At 32.8% G+C, this 17,400-nt stretch overlaps 1 protein-coding gene and 1 long non-coding RNA gene across 2 annotated transcripts in view; both read right to left on the bottom strand.

Moving 5' to 3' along the window:
- Positions 1-1,131: 1,131 nt before the first annotated feature.
- LOC127712919 (uncharacterized) lies at positions 1,132-3,939 on the bottom strand. Its single transcript, XR_007987347.1, has 2 exons — positions 3,605-3,939; positions 1,132-2,601 (listed from the first exon to the last, which is right to left on the bottom strand). It is a non-coding gene; the product is annotated as an uncharacterized LOC127712919 (long non-coding RNA).
- A 680-nt stretch (positions 3,940-4,619) lies between these two features.
- Positions 4,620-17,400, bottom strand: part of LOC127712733 (DNA-binding protein RFX2-like) — an 82,331-nt gene continuing 69,550 nt past the window's right edge. The window contains 11 exon segments of the mRNA XM_052219346.1: positions 4,620-5,413; positions 5,839-5,992; positions 6,698-6,906; positions 9,381-9,530; positions 9,782-9,879; positions 10,422-10,576; positions 11,135-11,226; positions 11,947-12,172; positions 12,855-12,971; positions 13,121-13,302; positions 15,041-15,181. Coding sequence (XP_052075306.1) covers positions 5,078-5,413; positions 5,839-5,992; positions 6,698-6,906; positions 9,381-9,530; positions 9,782-9,879; positions 10,422-10,576; positions 11,135-11,226; positions 11,947-12,172; positions 12,855-12,971; positions 13,121-13,302; positions 15,041-15,181 — 1,860 coding nt within the window. The 3' untranslated portion in view covers positions 4,620-5,077.

Here is a 17,400-nt window from a genome sequence, read left to right as displayed (position 1 = left end):
TGGAAGTTAAAAAAATGCTTATTTTTGGCCCCTTTTTCCTTAACTGTGGGTACCATAACCCCCAAAATCAATCCCCACCTTCCTTTGTGGTATTGAACCTTATGGTAAAATTTCATTGAGATCCATTCACTTAAACTAAAGTTAGAGTGCGAAAACTAATGTGTCTTCGGACGACGACGACGATGCCAATGTCATACCAATATACGACCACAAAATTTTTTTTTGCGGTCGTATAAAAATCCCTGGCACTTGTGCTGTGGCTGAAATTCTCACGAAAGGTGTCATGGTTAAGGTCACTGCATACAAAAAAGATTTCAGAAAATAGAGTATGGGAAGACAATAATTCAACAGCAGTACATTTCAAAGATTCGGATAAGAAAAAGGGATTTTCTTTTAAAGGAAAGACTATGTACACATGTTTTATAGTAAAACTTAGCCATAAAACATGTTCAACATTTATTATATGACCAAGTGAAATACAGATTAAACAAGACCAAGACCACTTCAGGTTATTTATACATGTACCACAAATGTTGCATAGATTGTGTGGTTTGACAAGGATGTAGTTTCAAAGGAAAAGTTATTTATTAGTTCTGATGGCCATGATGACTGATATAATTTTATGTACTATTAATCGAAATAATGTAAAATGTGTTTATTTTTTGTCTCAGAGAGTGCTTGTGTAAAATGAATGCAACAAAAGACAGTGATGCCAGTACCTCAAGCCTTGCTTCCCATTTTAGTTGAAACCTATTTCTTTTTCTTTTTTTAACTAAATCAAAGATAGTGAAGGGTTAACATTTCCTATTGTCTGACTACAATATATCTGGTTTCTGTAACTACTGGAAAGCTACGTAGTAGATTTATCTGTTTTTAGTGTGTGATGTTATCGTTCATTGCATATTTGTTTTCTATAATGAAGGTCCACAATGGCAAAAGTTTTGGATCAAACAGTAAAAGAGGCATTTCCTATTGTCTGACTACAATATATCTGGTTTCTGTAACTACTGGAAAGCTACAGATTTATCTGTTTGTAGTGTGTGATGTTATCGTTCATTGCATATTTGTTTTCTATAATGAAGGTCCACAATGGCAAAAGTTTTGGATCAAACAGTAAAAGAGGCAATAAAATTCTTTTATCAGTAACCTTTATTCTGAATGACATTTTTTTATGTTTAATTATCCAAAATAAAATTTTTCATCTGTTTGCAAAATGTGACAGCAGTCTTTTTTATGGCCACCTTATGAACACAATGTGCCAAAAAAAATAATAAATTACACAATAAATAATAGCAAATTTCTGCTTGGCTACTATTTACAATTGTATTGTACATTAATAATGATATAAATAATGTTATCTAAGGCAAACATACACAGAAAATAAGAACAATTGATAATTAAAAAAAATACATAAAAAAGTAACAATTTTTCTGAAAATAAGAATATGAAGAATTCTGGTAAAATGTCAAAAATGTTTTTAAAATGATAATCTTAATTATATATGATAATACTGTTATTTATTTTAAGAATCAGTTGGTAGTTGTATACTTTGAAAAAAAACCTGCAACATTATTTCTTTGCTATAAAACAGCATATTTAAGTTTTCATAAATATAAACAACTAGAGGCTCTAAAGAGCCTGTGTCGCTCACCTTGGTCTATGTGAATATTAAACAAAGGACGCAGATGGATTCATGACAAAATTGTGTTTTGGTGATGGTGATGTGTTTGTACATCTTAATTTACTGAACATTTTTCCTGCTTACAATTATCTCTATCTATAATTAACTTGGCCCAGTAGTTTCAGAGGAGAAGATTTTTGTAAAAGATTACTAAGATTTACGAAAAAATGGTTAAAAATTGACTATAAAGGGCAATAACTCCTAAAGGGGTCAACTGACAATTTCGGTCATGTTGACTTATTTGTAGATCTTACTTTGCCGACATTTATTGTTTTTTACAGTTTATCTCTATCTATAATAATATTCAAGATAATAACCAAAAACAGCAAAATCACCTTAAAATTACCAATTCAGGGGCAGCAACCCAACAACGGGTTGTCCGATTCATCTGAAAATTTCAGGGCAGATAGATCTTGACCTGATAAACAATTTTACTTCATGTCAGATTTGCTTTAAATGCTTTGGTTTTTGAGTTAAAAGCCAAAAACTGAATTTTACCCCTATGTTCTATTTTTAGCCGTGGCGGCCATCTTGGTTGGTTGACCAGGTCACGCCACACATTTTCAAAACTAGATAACCAAATGATGATTGTGGCCAAGTTTGGTTTAATTTGGCCCAGTTGTTTCAGAGGAGAAGATTTTTGTAAAAGATTACTAAGATTTACGAAAAATGGTTAAAAATTGACTATAAAGGGCAATTACTCCTAAAGGGGTCAACTGACAATTTCGGTTATATTGACTTATTTGTAAATCTTACTTTGCTGAACATTATTGCTGTTTACAGTTTATCTCTATCTATAATAATATTCAAGATAATAACCAAAAACAGCAAAATTTCCTTAAAATTACCAATTCAGGGGCAGCAACCCAATAACGGGTTGTCCGATTCATCTGAAAATTTCAGGGCAGATAGATCTTGACCTGATAAACAATTTTACTTCATGTCAGATTTGCTTTAAATGCTTTGGTTTTTGAGTTAAAAGCCAAAAACTGAATTTTACCCCTATGTTCTATTTTTAGCCGTGGCGGCCATCTTGGTTGGTTGACCAGGTCACGCCACACATTTTTAAAACTAGATAACCAAATGATGATTGTGGCCAAGTTTGGTTTAATTTGGCCACGGAGTTTCAGAGGAGAAGATTTTTGTAAAAGATTACTAAGATTTACGAAAAATTGTTAAAAATTGACTATAAAGGGCAATAACTCCTAAAGGGGTCAACTGACCATTTCAGTCATGTTAACTTATTTGTTAATCTTACTTTGCTGAACATTATTGCTGTTTACAGTTTATCTCTATCTATAATAATATTCAAGATAATAACCAAAAACAGCAAAATTTCCTTAAAATTACCAATTCAGGGGCAGCAACCCAACAACAGGTTGTTCGATTCATCTGAAAATTTCAGGGCAGATAGATCTTGACCTGATAAACAATTTTACTTCAGTCAGATTTGCTCTAAATGCTTTGGTTTTTGAGTTATGAGCCAAAAACTGCATTTTACCCCTATGTTTTATTTTTAGCTGTGGCGGCCATCTTGGTTGGTTGGCCGGGTCACGCCACACATTTTTTAAACTAGATACCCCAATGATGATTGTGGCCAAGTTTGGTTTAATTTGGCCCAGTTGTTTCAGAGGAGAAGATTTTTGTAAAAGATTACTAAGATTTACGAAAAATGGTTAAAAATTGACTATAAAGGGCAATTACTCCTAAAGGGGTCAACTGACCATTTCGGTTATATTGACTTATTTGTGAATCTTACTTTGCTGAACATTATTGCTGTTTACAGTTTATCTCTATCTATAATAATATTCAAGATAATAACCAAAAACAGCAAAATTTCCTTAAAATTACCAATTCAGGGGCAGCAACCCAATAACGGGTTGTCCGATTCATCTGAAAATTTCAGGACAGATAGATCTTGACCTGATGAACAATTTTACCCCATGTCAGATTTGCTCTTAATGCTTTGGTTTTTGAGTTATAAGCTAAAAACTGCATTTTACCCCTATGTTCTATTTTTAGCCGTGGCGGCCATCTTGGTTGGTTGACCGGGTCACGCCACACATTTTTAAAACTAGATACCCCAATGATGATTGTGGCCAAGTTTGGTTAAATTTGGCCCAGTAGTTTCAGAGGAGAAGATTTTTGTAAAAGTTTACGGACGACGGACGACGGACGACGGACGCAGGACGACGGACGACGGACGCAAAGTGATGAGAAAAGCTCACTTGACCTTTCAGGTCAGGTGAGCTAAAAAGCACTGTTGAGAATAAACAGTTGTTTGGTTATGATGTATCAAAAATTATATCACTGCTTGATACTTCTTCTTGAATGGTCAACAAGGTCCATTTGATTAGACAGCATTACCTAGGTACCTAGACACGTATCAGTTATTCATTGAAACTTCTTTAAGTACAGCTAGAGAATGATATAACAAAAACTCCTACAAGTAAAAAGTCTAATGTTTACTTTATTCAGGTCTGTATTAATGTTACACAAGTATTCAACTTGTTTTTATGGTGTACAATCCTAAATCTCTGTTCATAGACTTAAGTGTGCGGCAATGTGTTACAGTTGCTTTTATACAAATTCCATGTTCATGTCTTCATCAAACATGTTTTTATCGTGTAAGTAAATACCAAAAATATGTATAAAATGATTATTTGTTAAAAAAGCACCTTAAATGAAAAAATGAAATGAAAGCAAGTAATGGCCAAATTAAAACGGGCAGTGAAAAATATAAATGTTTAAGTCTGCAATGCATTATGTATGCCATCATTATAAATGTAGATGGCAAGATTAAAAAGTTGAGTATCATCTGAAAATTATGTTTTAATGATTTTTTATTGTCTAAACAATATATGTGTAATATTTCTTTTAGTGGTCAGCAACAGACAATGATTAAGGACAATCTCTATTTATTGTTTGTTCTCGCTCATTGGTTACATCATCTTTCTGGTTTAAACAGGAATATGAAAAAGCTTCAACAACAAATAAAGAAAAAATATGGAAACATTCTACTTGCAGATAGTAGGCATTTAAACCCTGTACGAATTAGAAATATGAGAAACTTTTGAGATTTCATTTTGAAATGGTATATTTTCTGGAATGTGAAGGGGAAAAGTAACTATTTATCTAACAAACAATAAAAATAAAGGGAAATCAAACTAGCTAAATTATTTCAATCATACAAGAATAATTTCATTGTAAAAACCATTGATTTTCATTGTTTAAAAAAAGATAAAATAGTAACACAACAATCTTAATGCTAAGAAAAACACTACTAAAATGTCTGAATATCACAAATCTTATAACACTAGCAACATTGTTTATGCATATGAAAAATTATATACATATGAGATATGATCAAAGATCCTTGTCCTTGATACGACTAGCTTATTCAACTTTCAGTCTTTTGGCACTTGCATCACCAGATCCAACTGCATTGGAAACTGGCATAACAACAATAGTTTTTGCCCCTGGGACAGAATTTTGGGCTGTAGCTGCTCGGACTGTCACTGTTGTAGGATTAGCGGCTGTGGATATCACATTTCCATTGACATTGTGTGAACCTGAATTTGATGTCAGAACCATAAGTGTAGTTGTATGTTCCTGACCAGTATGATCTCTCGTAACTGCTGGTTTACTGGCTGGAGCTTTGTTTATAACAGGTGAAGGCACGGAATCAGATTCTAATGTTCCTAACATAACAGCACTACTAAGGTCAATGAACTGAAATATAAATACATACATTTTATCAAATAGATCCTTCCTTATTTTATAACAGCACTACTAAGGTCAATTAACTGAAGCTTAAAAACGTAAATTTTATCAATAGATCATCCATTATTGTAAAAGTTTCTTTTCCTCATAACTATGACAAAACAAGTCTGATAACTGATGACAAAAACTTTTATAAACAATCTCTATGAGGTGACTTTACATTAAGTGAAATATCACAATTTGTTCTCTTAACTACCTGATTTTTAGCATTATAACTTGTATTTCATTTTTGTTTTCTTGCTGACAAGAGTGTTTTAATCAGCAAGCGTTTAAATATTTACAGACTTTAACCATCTCAAAAATTATCCAATTCCATGAAACTAAGGAAGGACACATCTGTAAAACAGATGAATTTTATAACAAACCTGTCTGACCTCTCCCATAACAGCTATAGGTGTTTCTCCTGTAGCTGCTGCTACTTTATGTTCCACCAAATAAAACATGTACTCATCATACAGTAATCTAATCAGATGGAAGGATCCAAAACTTGCTGCACTACGTAAGGTCAGGTCTCTGATCACCATTGAGCTGATCAAACAAAAAAGTATTCCCATAAAGTTACGTTGATCAAATTCAAGATTCTTACACTGCTGTGCGAGAAATTCTGTACCTGTTCCATTTTTTTAGATATGGTTTACTCAAGAGAAAGTACTTTCTAGGTTATATATCTTACTTTTCAACTGAGAACATATGATGTCATAAATTTCTTATTAAAAGTACATGGTGTGATAAAAGATCAGTATGCTCTAATGTTTTATGATGCTTTTTCCATTGTTAGTTGTGTGGCAGGAATAAATAATGAAGTACATTTTCAGTACATAAAGTAACTTCAAACAGAAATTTTATCAAACTTGTTTTTTTTCTTAATATATATATTAAAGAGTCCTTTTGTTAGTGGATGTGGAAAACTGTAGTTTGTTTGGGCATACATTTTGCAATTATGGTTCATTCAAAAAACTAGTCCCATCCTTCTTGCCAAAATAAATGACAAAATGAAAAGATGAAACCGTGTGCAGAGATAAATTGACTTTGTTTGTTGCTTTACAATTCCCAATTGCAGCAATTTATATAAAAAATTATGCAGAACTGATTGTATTTTTGTCACACTGCTATCATACACTTGAACTGGTTCATGAATTAAAAACAAACTTGACAGAAATATCAAAATAATGTCCAAAGCATGGATTTCTTTTTTACAAGTATTTCTAAATTAGTGCTTAATGTGTTACTCACCTATAGAAGGACCATTTTAACAAAAACTGTCGTGCAGCTTTAGGAAAGTTATCTGTTCCATCATGTGGTTTGAGCACTTTGTTTACAACACTTTCTAACCATACAGCCCACTGTTCTAAAGAGTTTTGTCTTTCTAATGTCTGTTTGAAATCTTCTTGCAACTGTTGAACAACTGTGTCTTCACACTGACATACCCATGATGCTTGCTCCTGTTTTGATAGAACAATACTGAATGTTTACTAGGTTTTGACCAGAAAACATCAATGCTGATAAACTAGGAAATACATTAAAGAAATATTTCAAAAAGTCTTGCAAATTTGTCTTGTCAGAGGAATATACATGGTTTTGGAAGATAGACTGTGATAAACTCTTTATATAAATGTTACTAAAAACTAGTGTTGTCAAATTGAACATTTTTAACTAACCAGTTACTCGGATAATCTTTCGACCGGTTAACCGGTATGAAGTTAATGTTCGAAGAGAATGTAGCCAATGGGTGATTGGGGTAATGAAAAAATGGACATTTTTGGTCTTCTTCTGACCTGTAGTAAAACAGTTTCCACAATGGGGTGTCCTTTTGGCTGTGTGGGATGTATGAATTCGAAGCCATGTCTAGTCAAAATAGGGAAATTAAATCTGATGCCTCGAGTAGAGAAAGTTTCGCGATCATTGCACGTTGATAACCCTTGCCACAACTCTTTGCAGGTGAGTTGGTGGCCTGTTACAAGGCTTAATTTCTGTAACTTTTGAATACCTCCTCGTTTTCCAGTAGCATTCCAAATGTCTTATCCTCCAAACCGGTTGACCTCTATTACAGGACCTGCCTATTGATTAATTGTTAATTTGTTCTAATCCTGAACCTGCATGAAATATTTTCCATATGACGTTACAATCTATCAAGGTGTATGCTTACATAAAATGATGTATTAAAGTTTATCGTCGTATCCTTTTCCTAAAATATTCTATACAGTTCATGTCTGCATAGCACTGGAACTAAGTTTGCATTTCACAATCAGCATTTCGTTTGAAATATGATCAATCTTTGGATGGAGATAATTTGCATTTTTAAATTTACTCAAGATAAAGTTAGAATGAAATAGCCAACTAAATCCTATTATTTGATCAGCTTACAACTGTTCAATGTATGTTTTAACACACCTATACAAATTATGTTTATTTAAGATTTTGTCCCAAGCTGATAGTGTCTTCTTGCTAATTAATTTAGGTAAAATTGAAATGTATTCAATTTTAATTGTCACAAAATGTACTGGATAATCTCCTTAAGTACCATGCTGATTATTGATTTTTTTATGATTTCAATATATATTTATATCCAACTATTAAATTTGATAAATTTGGAGTTTGTAATTTTGTTGAAATTTTCTGACACATCAAAAGATTTCTTATGCTGGTATTTTAAGAATTAAATTTATTTAATTTAAAAGCTATGATAAATGTGGATAAGTGATGGATATTTTGCACAATTATTGATTTTTAAGATTTGAAGTCATGAGGTAAGATTCTGATAAGATATCATAAACACAAGCGTTCTGTGAGTGTTGCATGGCAATACATAGTCCCCTACAGGTTACAAATTCATTGTAATGGAACAAAATTCTAACTTGATCTATAACTTGTCATGGTGTAAGCTACATAAAAATATCAAGTCAAAATCTTCAAGCATAACGAGAAAACTGTTGAAAACTGATTATATATGTGAATTTTCTATGTCAAAAGACCATAACTCTGCACAAATTATCAGACTGGAACAAAATTCCAACTTGATCTGTAACTTGTCATGATAAAACTATATACTAATTATCAAATCAATATTTTCAAGAAGAGTGACAAACAAACCTACCACTAAATTCTTCAAACAATTTACCAAAGAAAAAGGAAAAAAATCCAAATGTCATTTTGTCTTTTAAGTCTTTTGAAAATTGAGTTATTTCCCTTTGAACAGAAATCTTCTAATTAATAAGTATTTCATCAAAAATTTAATTCTAGGGAAAGGGCTTTAACTGAACAAAGAGAAAATCTAAAATCGTGAAAATTGAACTTGACCTGTAACTTGTCATGATAAATCAATAAACCAAATATCAAATCAATATCTTCAAGCACAAGAAAAAAAGTCTGGAAAACTGATTTGCTGGACTGACAGATGGACAGACGGAGTGCAAACCTAAAGTCCCCTTCGACTTCCTCGGTAGGGGACTAATAACAAGTAACAATGGGACATCAATAATTATTGTATATTATAATTATCTCCCCTGAAATTATATAGATTCCCCTTAAACAACAGTGCACAAGAAATATTTGCATCATTTCTGCCTTTCTAGTGCAGTTATTTTACGACAATCATGGCAGTGATTTTGCAAATAAATTAGTAACCTATACACACATGTAATAAAAGTTTGAAATGAACACTTCAATCTAGAATTACAAAGGTAGGATTTTGAAAATTAATTTTTTTTATCAATTATAAAGCAATTCAGGAACTTCATATTTTAAAATTTTTCCAGGAACTTTGATCAACTTACTGACTTATCCAACGAAATGTTATTTTCCCTGAAGCAACAAAAATTAGTACATGTACTACTTAATATCTTAATATTAATTTCAAAATCAATAAAAATGATTTCCCAGTATGCAACATTCTTTTTCTACCTGTGAAAGTACTTACTTGTACATTAGCAAAATCCACTCTATTGAGGTCAGTTAACATTTGGTTTATCTGTGATGTGTTCTGTAAAACTGCCCTAGCTGCCTGTGCCAGATGATTTAATGATGTGTATCTCCTTAATGTTTGGGCAAAAGCACTAACTGCTCCTGCCTGAAATACAAATGTTGGATCTTTAACATTGAGCATTTGCTTTAGTCTTTACAGAATAAAATTTTAGCAGGAGAACCTTTTTAATATGAAGCCTCTTCTACAATCATTTCCAAATATCATTTAAATAAAACAAATTTTTAATGCATACTTGATATATTCAGGAAGTTAAGATTAAAATAGATTATATGACAACTTGCAAGATAGTAAACTTTTGATAACAGTGTGAACAACTTTGAAAGAATTATCCATACCTTTGCTTTGTACATTTTATCAGGAACACCAGTCATTGCACCCTTCAACCAATTTTCTAAACTTTTTGCAAAATTTCTGATGGCTTGAGTAAGAGAACCTGAAAAATCGCACATTTTCATTTCATATCTAAAATTGTAATGAAAATTATTTGAATGCAGTCTATTTATTTGTTAACTGCAGATTTAGTAGTTTTATTCAAAAGTCTTCCTTACTTTCAATAACACTACAGTTATTATTTATTACTGATAATAGGTACCCTCATTAGAGAAAATTCATGTAAATAACAATTTTCTTTTTCCAAGAACATCAAAAGATGTGCTGTACACTAACTTATTTTTGGGATACTTTTTGTATTTAGCACTTTCCAGCTAACTTTGTGTTTATCAATTTTTGCATTTTTCTATGTTTCTTGATGTACTTATATATATATATTCAGGCTATTTTTCCATTCCAATTCCAAAATAAATTGCTTTCTAAAATTAAGTTGGTTTTCTGTAATCTGTCATTATTTCAAAAAGTTAATGCTTATCAACTTTTATAGTCATATAGTTACTTTCAACAGAAAGAAACAAATATATTTTCTCACTAAAAACAAAATACATACTACAGAGAACTTCATTGCAAAAACTTTGGACTTACTTGGTATTGGCCTCAGCACATCAGGTATAAGAACTTCTACTAAGGCTTGATAAAAAGCATAATCTGCCTTTCTAACATATTCTTGAAGTGGTTCATATAAACTAACAGCATATAATTTTTCCCTTGGCAATCTCTTTTCATAATCATTATCTGCTCTGAAATTAAAAGAACATTCTTTTATAAAACATGTAAGTAATGCATAAAACATTCAAACCCATAATGTTAAACCATATAACAAATTTGAACAAATAAAATCAATGTCATACAGTCATGAATAAACTAATTATTAAGTACAAGTTGAAATTTCTCACCTGCTTAGATGATTGAATAACTATGTAATATATTGACAGTCTTTGAGATAAATGGCTTACTATACATTTTCTATATAAAACTCAAGCATAATCAATGAACTGTGAAAATGAGGTCAAAATCAAGTGACAGATATGTACAGACACCTTGAAACCAAACTTTAGCCAAATCAAGTTGAAAATTTTACTCTTAGGTTACAAGTGACTAACATAAGGTTGAAATCTTAATGATTGATCAGTGACATGTACACCTTACAATACTAAATAACAAAATAGGTCAACTGACAATGCATGTGACTTATGCAAGACAAGTAACTTACATTTAATGCATATACAGGGTGAAAGACAACACGTAGATTAACAGTGTAAAATAAACTGTCATAAATCTATTTCTATAATACTTACATCATCTGATCAGGAGGAGTATTTCTCCAAAATCCTTGCCATAAAGCTTCAATCAAAGAAAACTGTAAATTGACCACTACATCCACTATAGCCTATGAAAAAGACAAGTCATGTTGAGATCTTTTATTGTGTTCAGATAGATTCATTCAGAGTTATCATATATAGAATCAAAATTGCTCCCACATAAATATGTTTGTTGAGATTGATATCATTCCAATTTTGTATACAATGAAATTGCATCTTCATGCCATATAAATCATTGAAATAGAAAACCATGAAACCTTAAGAGGACAGTCAGTTCATCAATAACATAAAATCCTAACTGTTTAGACATGAGAATTTCCTTTCTTCATAATCAAATAAACACAGTCACACACAAGAACAGTTGTCCATTAAACACCATGTAACTTTTTTCTGTTAAATAAACCACGAAAAATCAGGGTTCAGACCCTCATTTTACATAAAATTCAAAAAGCTCCTGGCATAATGTTCATGTGTACTAAGTTAGTTGATGTGACCACACCTTCATTGCAAACTACAAAAAATCAAAATTCATAACACCTTTAACCAACATTTTAACCTGATATGAGAGGGTTAGACTCACACACCAGAAAACTCCATGACTATGCCCTCCTACTATCATTGGCAGTGCATGTAAACAGTATTTCATGTGCTAAAACTGTGAGCTACATTCATATTCATTCAAGTCCATTCATGCTGTTGAAATTTCAACTTTCTCCCATTTCATTTTAGACTGTTAACACTTTAAAACTTTGATAAAAGTATTTCAACAAACTACATAGCATGTTCACCTCAGCATGTTCTTTGTGCATTTTTTCAAAGGCTTTGATATGGTCAAGGGTAACACCATCTGGTAAGGGTATTTTTGTTGTGTCTATTGTTCCAAAGTTAGGTAAGGCTCCAGAAGCATCTCCAAGAAACTGTTGGTGTTGTTGCTGTTGAGCTGTTGCAGCATCTACTGGTCCATGTTGGGCACTGTCATAACTGTCTTCATCTGACTTGTTGGGTGGACGGAATCTATAAATAAAGTATTTAAATAAAACACATTAATTCTTAATCCATATCTAATATACAAATTAAGCACATTAAAAGGGATGAGATTAGTTAATACCAACTCAATGGGAAGAAACTACTCTAGTCCATTTAAATAAGACCATTTTAAGATGGCTTTCTGAAATCAATTTGGTTTGAGGAATTCTTATTGGAAATCAATTTAAGAAGACAATAATATATTTCTGCCTGAGGGCCTCATTCTACAATAGTTTCTTCAAACTGTACTAATGGCCCTATGCACAGAATTTGACCTTAAATGTGCACTAAGAGTTAACTATTTGGAAAAAGAACTCATAATTAACCCCTTACACCTCAAAAAAGATACAATAAAATTACTTCTGTTCTTAGCAGCCTTTGAAATAGGTCTGATATATACTTTTGATATGAATTTCATGAAAATTCCTGCAAGAAGTGTAGTTGTGAGAGTGCTTACAATGCAATGTTCAATATAAATTACATTTTAAAGGGACATTGCTCCTGTAAAAAACAATTGATCAGTGCTTAAATTTTTAACTAGTCCCATCCAGTCCTGATATAAACCTTTGATATATAAATTTCATACAATCCTACAAGAAATGTAGGTGTGACAGTGCTTACAATCTTCAACTTTATATTTCTATGTTACCTACACTAAACAATCACTTACTTTTTACCCTGATACATGGGTTGTTGTCTCATGGCCATTGTTTGATCATCTGTAAATTGATTTAGAGGTGAACTGGCCTTTATTCTAATACCATAGTAATGATACTTGGAATTTCCTCTGAAAGACAGAAATTTTAGTTATATGCAAGGTTGAAGTTATAATGACATATTTTCTATACCTTAAATCTGAAACATAAATCTCCATTTTATCTTGAAGTTTACAAATAATCATGCATGTAAAAAAGTTTTAATTTTGCAGAGGTTTACCTTGTTCCCAAACGTCTTGTTCTCAGACCAAGAAACACAGATCTTATCAGTTTACCAAAGGAAGCTGGATTCATTGGGTCTAAATTCTGCTCTTGACAATGACGAAGGTAATGATTATATAATGTACTCCGCGGCAGACTTACACCCTCTGCTGTTTCATAATTGTCTATCAACCACTGAACCTGTAGTAAAGAAAATTGCTATAAATTAGTATAAACAATGTTTACATCAGGCCACAATAAATTAATTCCTAGTTCTTCAGACTCCTATAGTTGATAAACAGAAGCTAGCAACAATATTTTTTAGAACAATTTTAATGCGTAATGAAGAAAATTGATTCTATTTAAGCGAGTGGCAATTGTCTAATAATTTTTTATATAAAATTTGTTCGAGGACATTCTTTAGCTATCAATAAAAGATACTGAGCATCATTTGTGCTTTATATTTCTATTTATCTTACTTAGCCTTAAAGTTATTACACATAGCTTATCAATTCATTTTCTGACACATGCACTTAACAAGGAGTCCACCTCCTTTAATTCTTTGCCAAGAAATCTCCATGCAATCCTTCATTTAAATTGAAAATAAATGGAGAATGTGTCCATGGGACACAGATGATGCCCCTGCTTGCATATAACGTTATAAAGGGACATAAATCAAAAACAGTAAAACGGACGCTACCAAATTCTAACTTGATATGAGTTTTGTGGTAAAAAGCATTGTGTATAAGTTTCATAACAGTTGGTTGAGGCAAACTTAATTTAGAGAACAAACGAAAAATTCTTTCCATTTGTAAAGGGGCATAACTCTAGAACAGTAAAAGAGACGCCATCCAAATTCAAACTTGATCTGTGTGTTGTGGTAATAAGCATTGTTTCATAACATATGGTTGAAGCAAACTAAAGTTAGAGAACGGAAATCAATTTCGGTTCGTACGGACATACAGATGGACAAGGGTAACACACTTAATGCCCCCTCCACTGCGGTAAGGGCATAAAAAGTCAGTGAAAAATTTGCATATAGTACAGCAGCTGTCAACCAGACATCGAACAAATCTTTTTTCTTGCTGACCTTTTTAAACATGCTGCAAATCTGACGAACAAAGTATAAATTTGGTGTGGCCTAACTCTTATTATTTTTAAAAAATTATAAATCATTTAAACTGCCGTAAATTAACACTGAACTGCTAAAACTCTTTTTCTACCTTATATACTTTACTTAATTTACCTCCTGTCACTTAATAAAGTGCTATGCCAAGGTAAATTTTGTATTTATAATAGCAAATTCTAAGACCAATAATTATCATATAAAAACTTTTTTAAACACATCCAATGCTCTTCATCACTTTATCAGATGCATGTACAAACTTTCATTTAAATCATTTACCAACAAATAAATTTAAAGAAATAATTCAAGACATTATTATCCATTAACATAAAGTATCTTCCATTACTACCCTCCTCAGTCATCATTATCAAGCTGCTGACCAAGTATGAAGTCTCTCTGTTCAGTAGTACCCGAGAAAAATGTGACTGAAATAATTGCTGGACAAGAACAGACAAAGTGAATGATAATATAGCACCCACGCCTAGATAACTTCCAGTGTTCAGCCTATATATAAGTTTTTTTTACTATCAGTTAGTATTGAAACAAAAATGGTGCAATGATTTATTAACCTTTTCACTGCAATACATGGCTTTTAGTTGTTAACAACATAAGACAATAAAGGATCATGATAAAAGCATGCAAGTTGACCACTAGAAATTCATTGTCAGATCACTTTAATGTACATAAAATACAGAATGTACATACATACAGGGTAACCTTTTACTTTCATAACATACAAACATTAAAAGCAAAACAACAGTCTATCTAAACAGAACATGCTTTTATTATGAAGTCCTTTACCGTAGCACTTACTGTGGCTGGTGATGCCCTGGTAGTGGTAGTAAGTGGAGTACCTTCTCCATCCATTGTCCCTCCCTGTATCAGGTATGTACCTGTCTGGTGTTGTAATATTTGTCCTTGCATAGTACCCAATTGTGTTAATCCTGTAGCTACCTACATAAATTAATGACAATAAAAGTATGAAAAACAAGATTGCTATGCCGTAGCAAAATGTCCCCTGCCCTGTATAATGAGGAATTCAATCTTGTCACAGTGCGTTATTGTGGTACCAGTCAAAATATGGTACAAGTCCAAAACTCACATTACATATATCAAATCGAAATGACAGTATATTATAGTCAACTTAATATGATGACAAACAATCCTACCAAGTATAAGAGCTTTCCGTCATATGGGTTCAGAGGATTTGCTTTCACAAGGTGACACTATTACAATGATCCAAAAATAGTCAAAGTCCTATAACTCCCATAAAAATGTTTGCATTAAACAGATGATGTGATATGTTCAACAAAACAAGATGGCAACCAACTGTACCAAGTATGAGAGCTTTCTGTACACTGGACTCAGAGTTGTGTTCAAAAGGTCATTGTCACAATACAAAAACTAGATAAAGTGATGCCCCCGCACTCCACTCTGAAGTAACTGTTTTATAACAAAGTCAATGTAGGACTTTCTCTGAGATATTATTGTGTCTGGGAGACACAAATGATGCCCCCGCAGATGCAAAGTGTTATTTTAAAATACACAAAAATGAGCATGGGAGCACATAGGTCTATGGTTCACTGTAAGAGGAGTTATCTGGAAACCCTATGCACCTCTTATGCAAGTATATGTTCCAAAAAATAACAAAGTTCAACTATCTCCTAAAAGAGCAAATATCAATAAAATTCAAAACCCTGACCACATGCACACCTCCAATATATATGTACAAACAGCCACTGAGCCAGAAAAGTGAAAACTTCCTAGCATTCAAACTGTAGGAGGAGTTATCTGGAATAGCTATATACCCATAATGGGAAGGACAGACAGAAGGACTGATTGATTGATTGTTGGTTGCTTAACGTCCAGTGGCAAATATTTCATGCATATTCAGGACGAGAACAAGTTCACAATAAATACAATAGGTAGGATCTGTAATAGATTAAGGGATTAAGGTCGGAGAAATTTAGACTGCCACGGGAAATGAGGGTATATTGGATAGGGACAGAAATTTAGCCTTGTAACAGGTCACCTACGGACCCCTCAGAGAGTTGTTGCAAGGGTTCTTAACGTGCAAAGAGCGTGGCACTCTCTTTACACGAGGCATCGGATTTAATGTCCCCATTCTGACCGGACGTGGCTGCAAATTTGTACATCCCGCACAGCCAAACGGACGCCCCATTTTAGCACGGGTTTTACTGCCGGTCGGAGAAGACCAATGGTGACCATACTTCTATACCCCAGTCACCCTTGGGGTGCAGAAGGACTGAAAGATGGAAAGAAGGAAGGACAGACGGAAGGACGGACGGAAAGATGGAAGGAAGGAAGGACAGACGGACGGACAGGGGTAAAACAATATGCCCCTCAACTTTCAGTTGGGGGGGCATAAAAAAAGTTTAAAGTCCCAAAACTCCTGTAAAAATTGTCTAATCAAACTTATAATATAGCACAGTCAAAACATTATGACAAAAAATAATCCCGTCAAGTATGAAAGCTTTATGTCAAACAGCCGGAGAAGTGATGTGTTTTAGACCGACAAATGTGATGAGCAGGGACAATAAGTACCTCACAAATAATAATGAATTCATATTAGTTTCTGAAATTGCTGTGGATCAATTCAATTCAGTCAAAACATGCCTACGAAAAAGAAATCAAAATTTCACCTCCAAACAATAATTAGCATACTGCAGTAGAGGTATATCAATGAAATAAACAGTTCCCTCCAAACCATACATCAAATCACACAACTTCACCATGTCATCAAGCATGAAATGTAGAATATTATACTGGTGTTCCTGACCAGTGTCCTACCACATAAAAATGACTTGATACGGGATTGATACATCATGATATGTCTCTGAGAAATGGGCAACAACTGTCAGGCAGAGTAATATGTGTCTCATGGAGAGTCAAAATGCATTGAAAGTATAAAGGGAGTTTATAGTGATGAAAAACAATGATAAATTACAATTCTTAAAAGAACCCATCTATAGGCAAATCAAAACAAAGTGGATTTACAGAAAATTCATTGATTCTTGGTGTTTCACGCCTTTCAGCACTCATGGCTATATCATGGCGATCAGGAAGTCAGACCACCAGAGAGATCTGTGGACCTTAGACAAGAAAATTGGCAATCATAGTCAATTAAGACTAATGTTGAACACATCTGCCAC

This window comes from Mytilus californianus, unplaced genomic scaffold (assembly GCF_021869535.1).
Source record: "Mytilus californianus isolate M0D057914Y unplaced genomic scaffold, xbMytCali1.0.p SCAF_1, whole genome shotgun sequence".
Lineage (NCBI taxonomy): Eukaryota > Metazoa > Mollusca > Bivalvia > Mytilida > Mytilidae > Mytilus > Mytilus californianus.
This window is presented reverse-complemented; position numbering and strand designations above follow the sequence as displayed.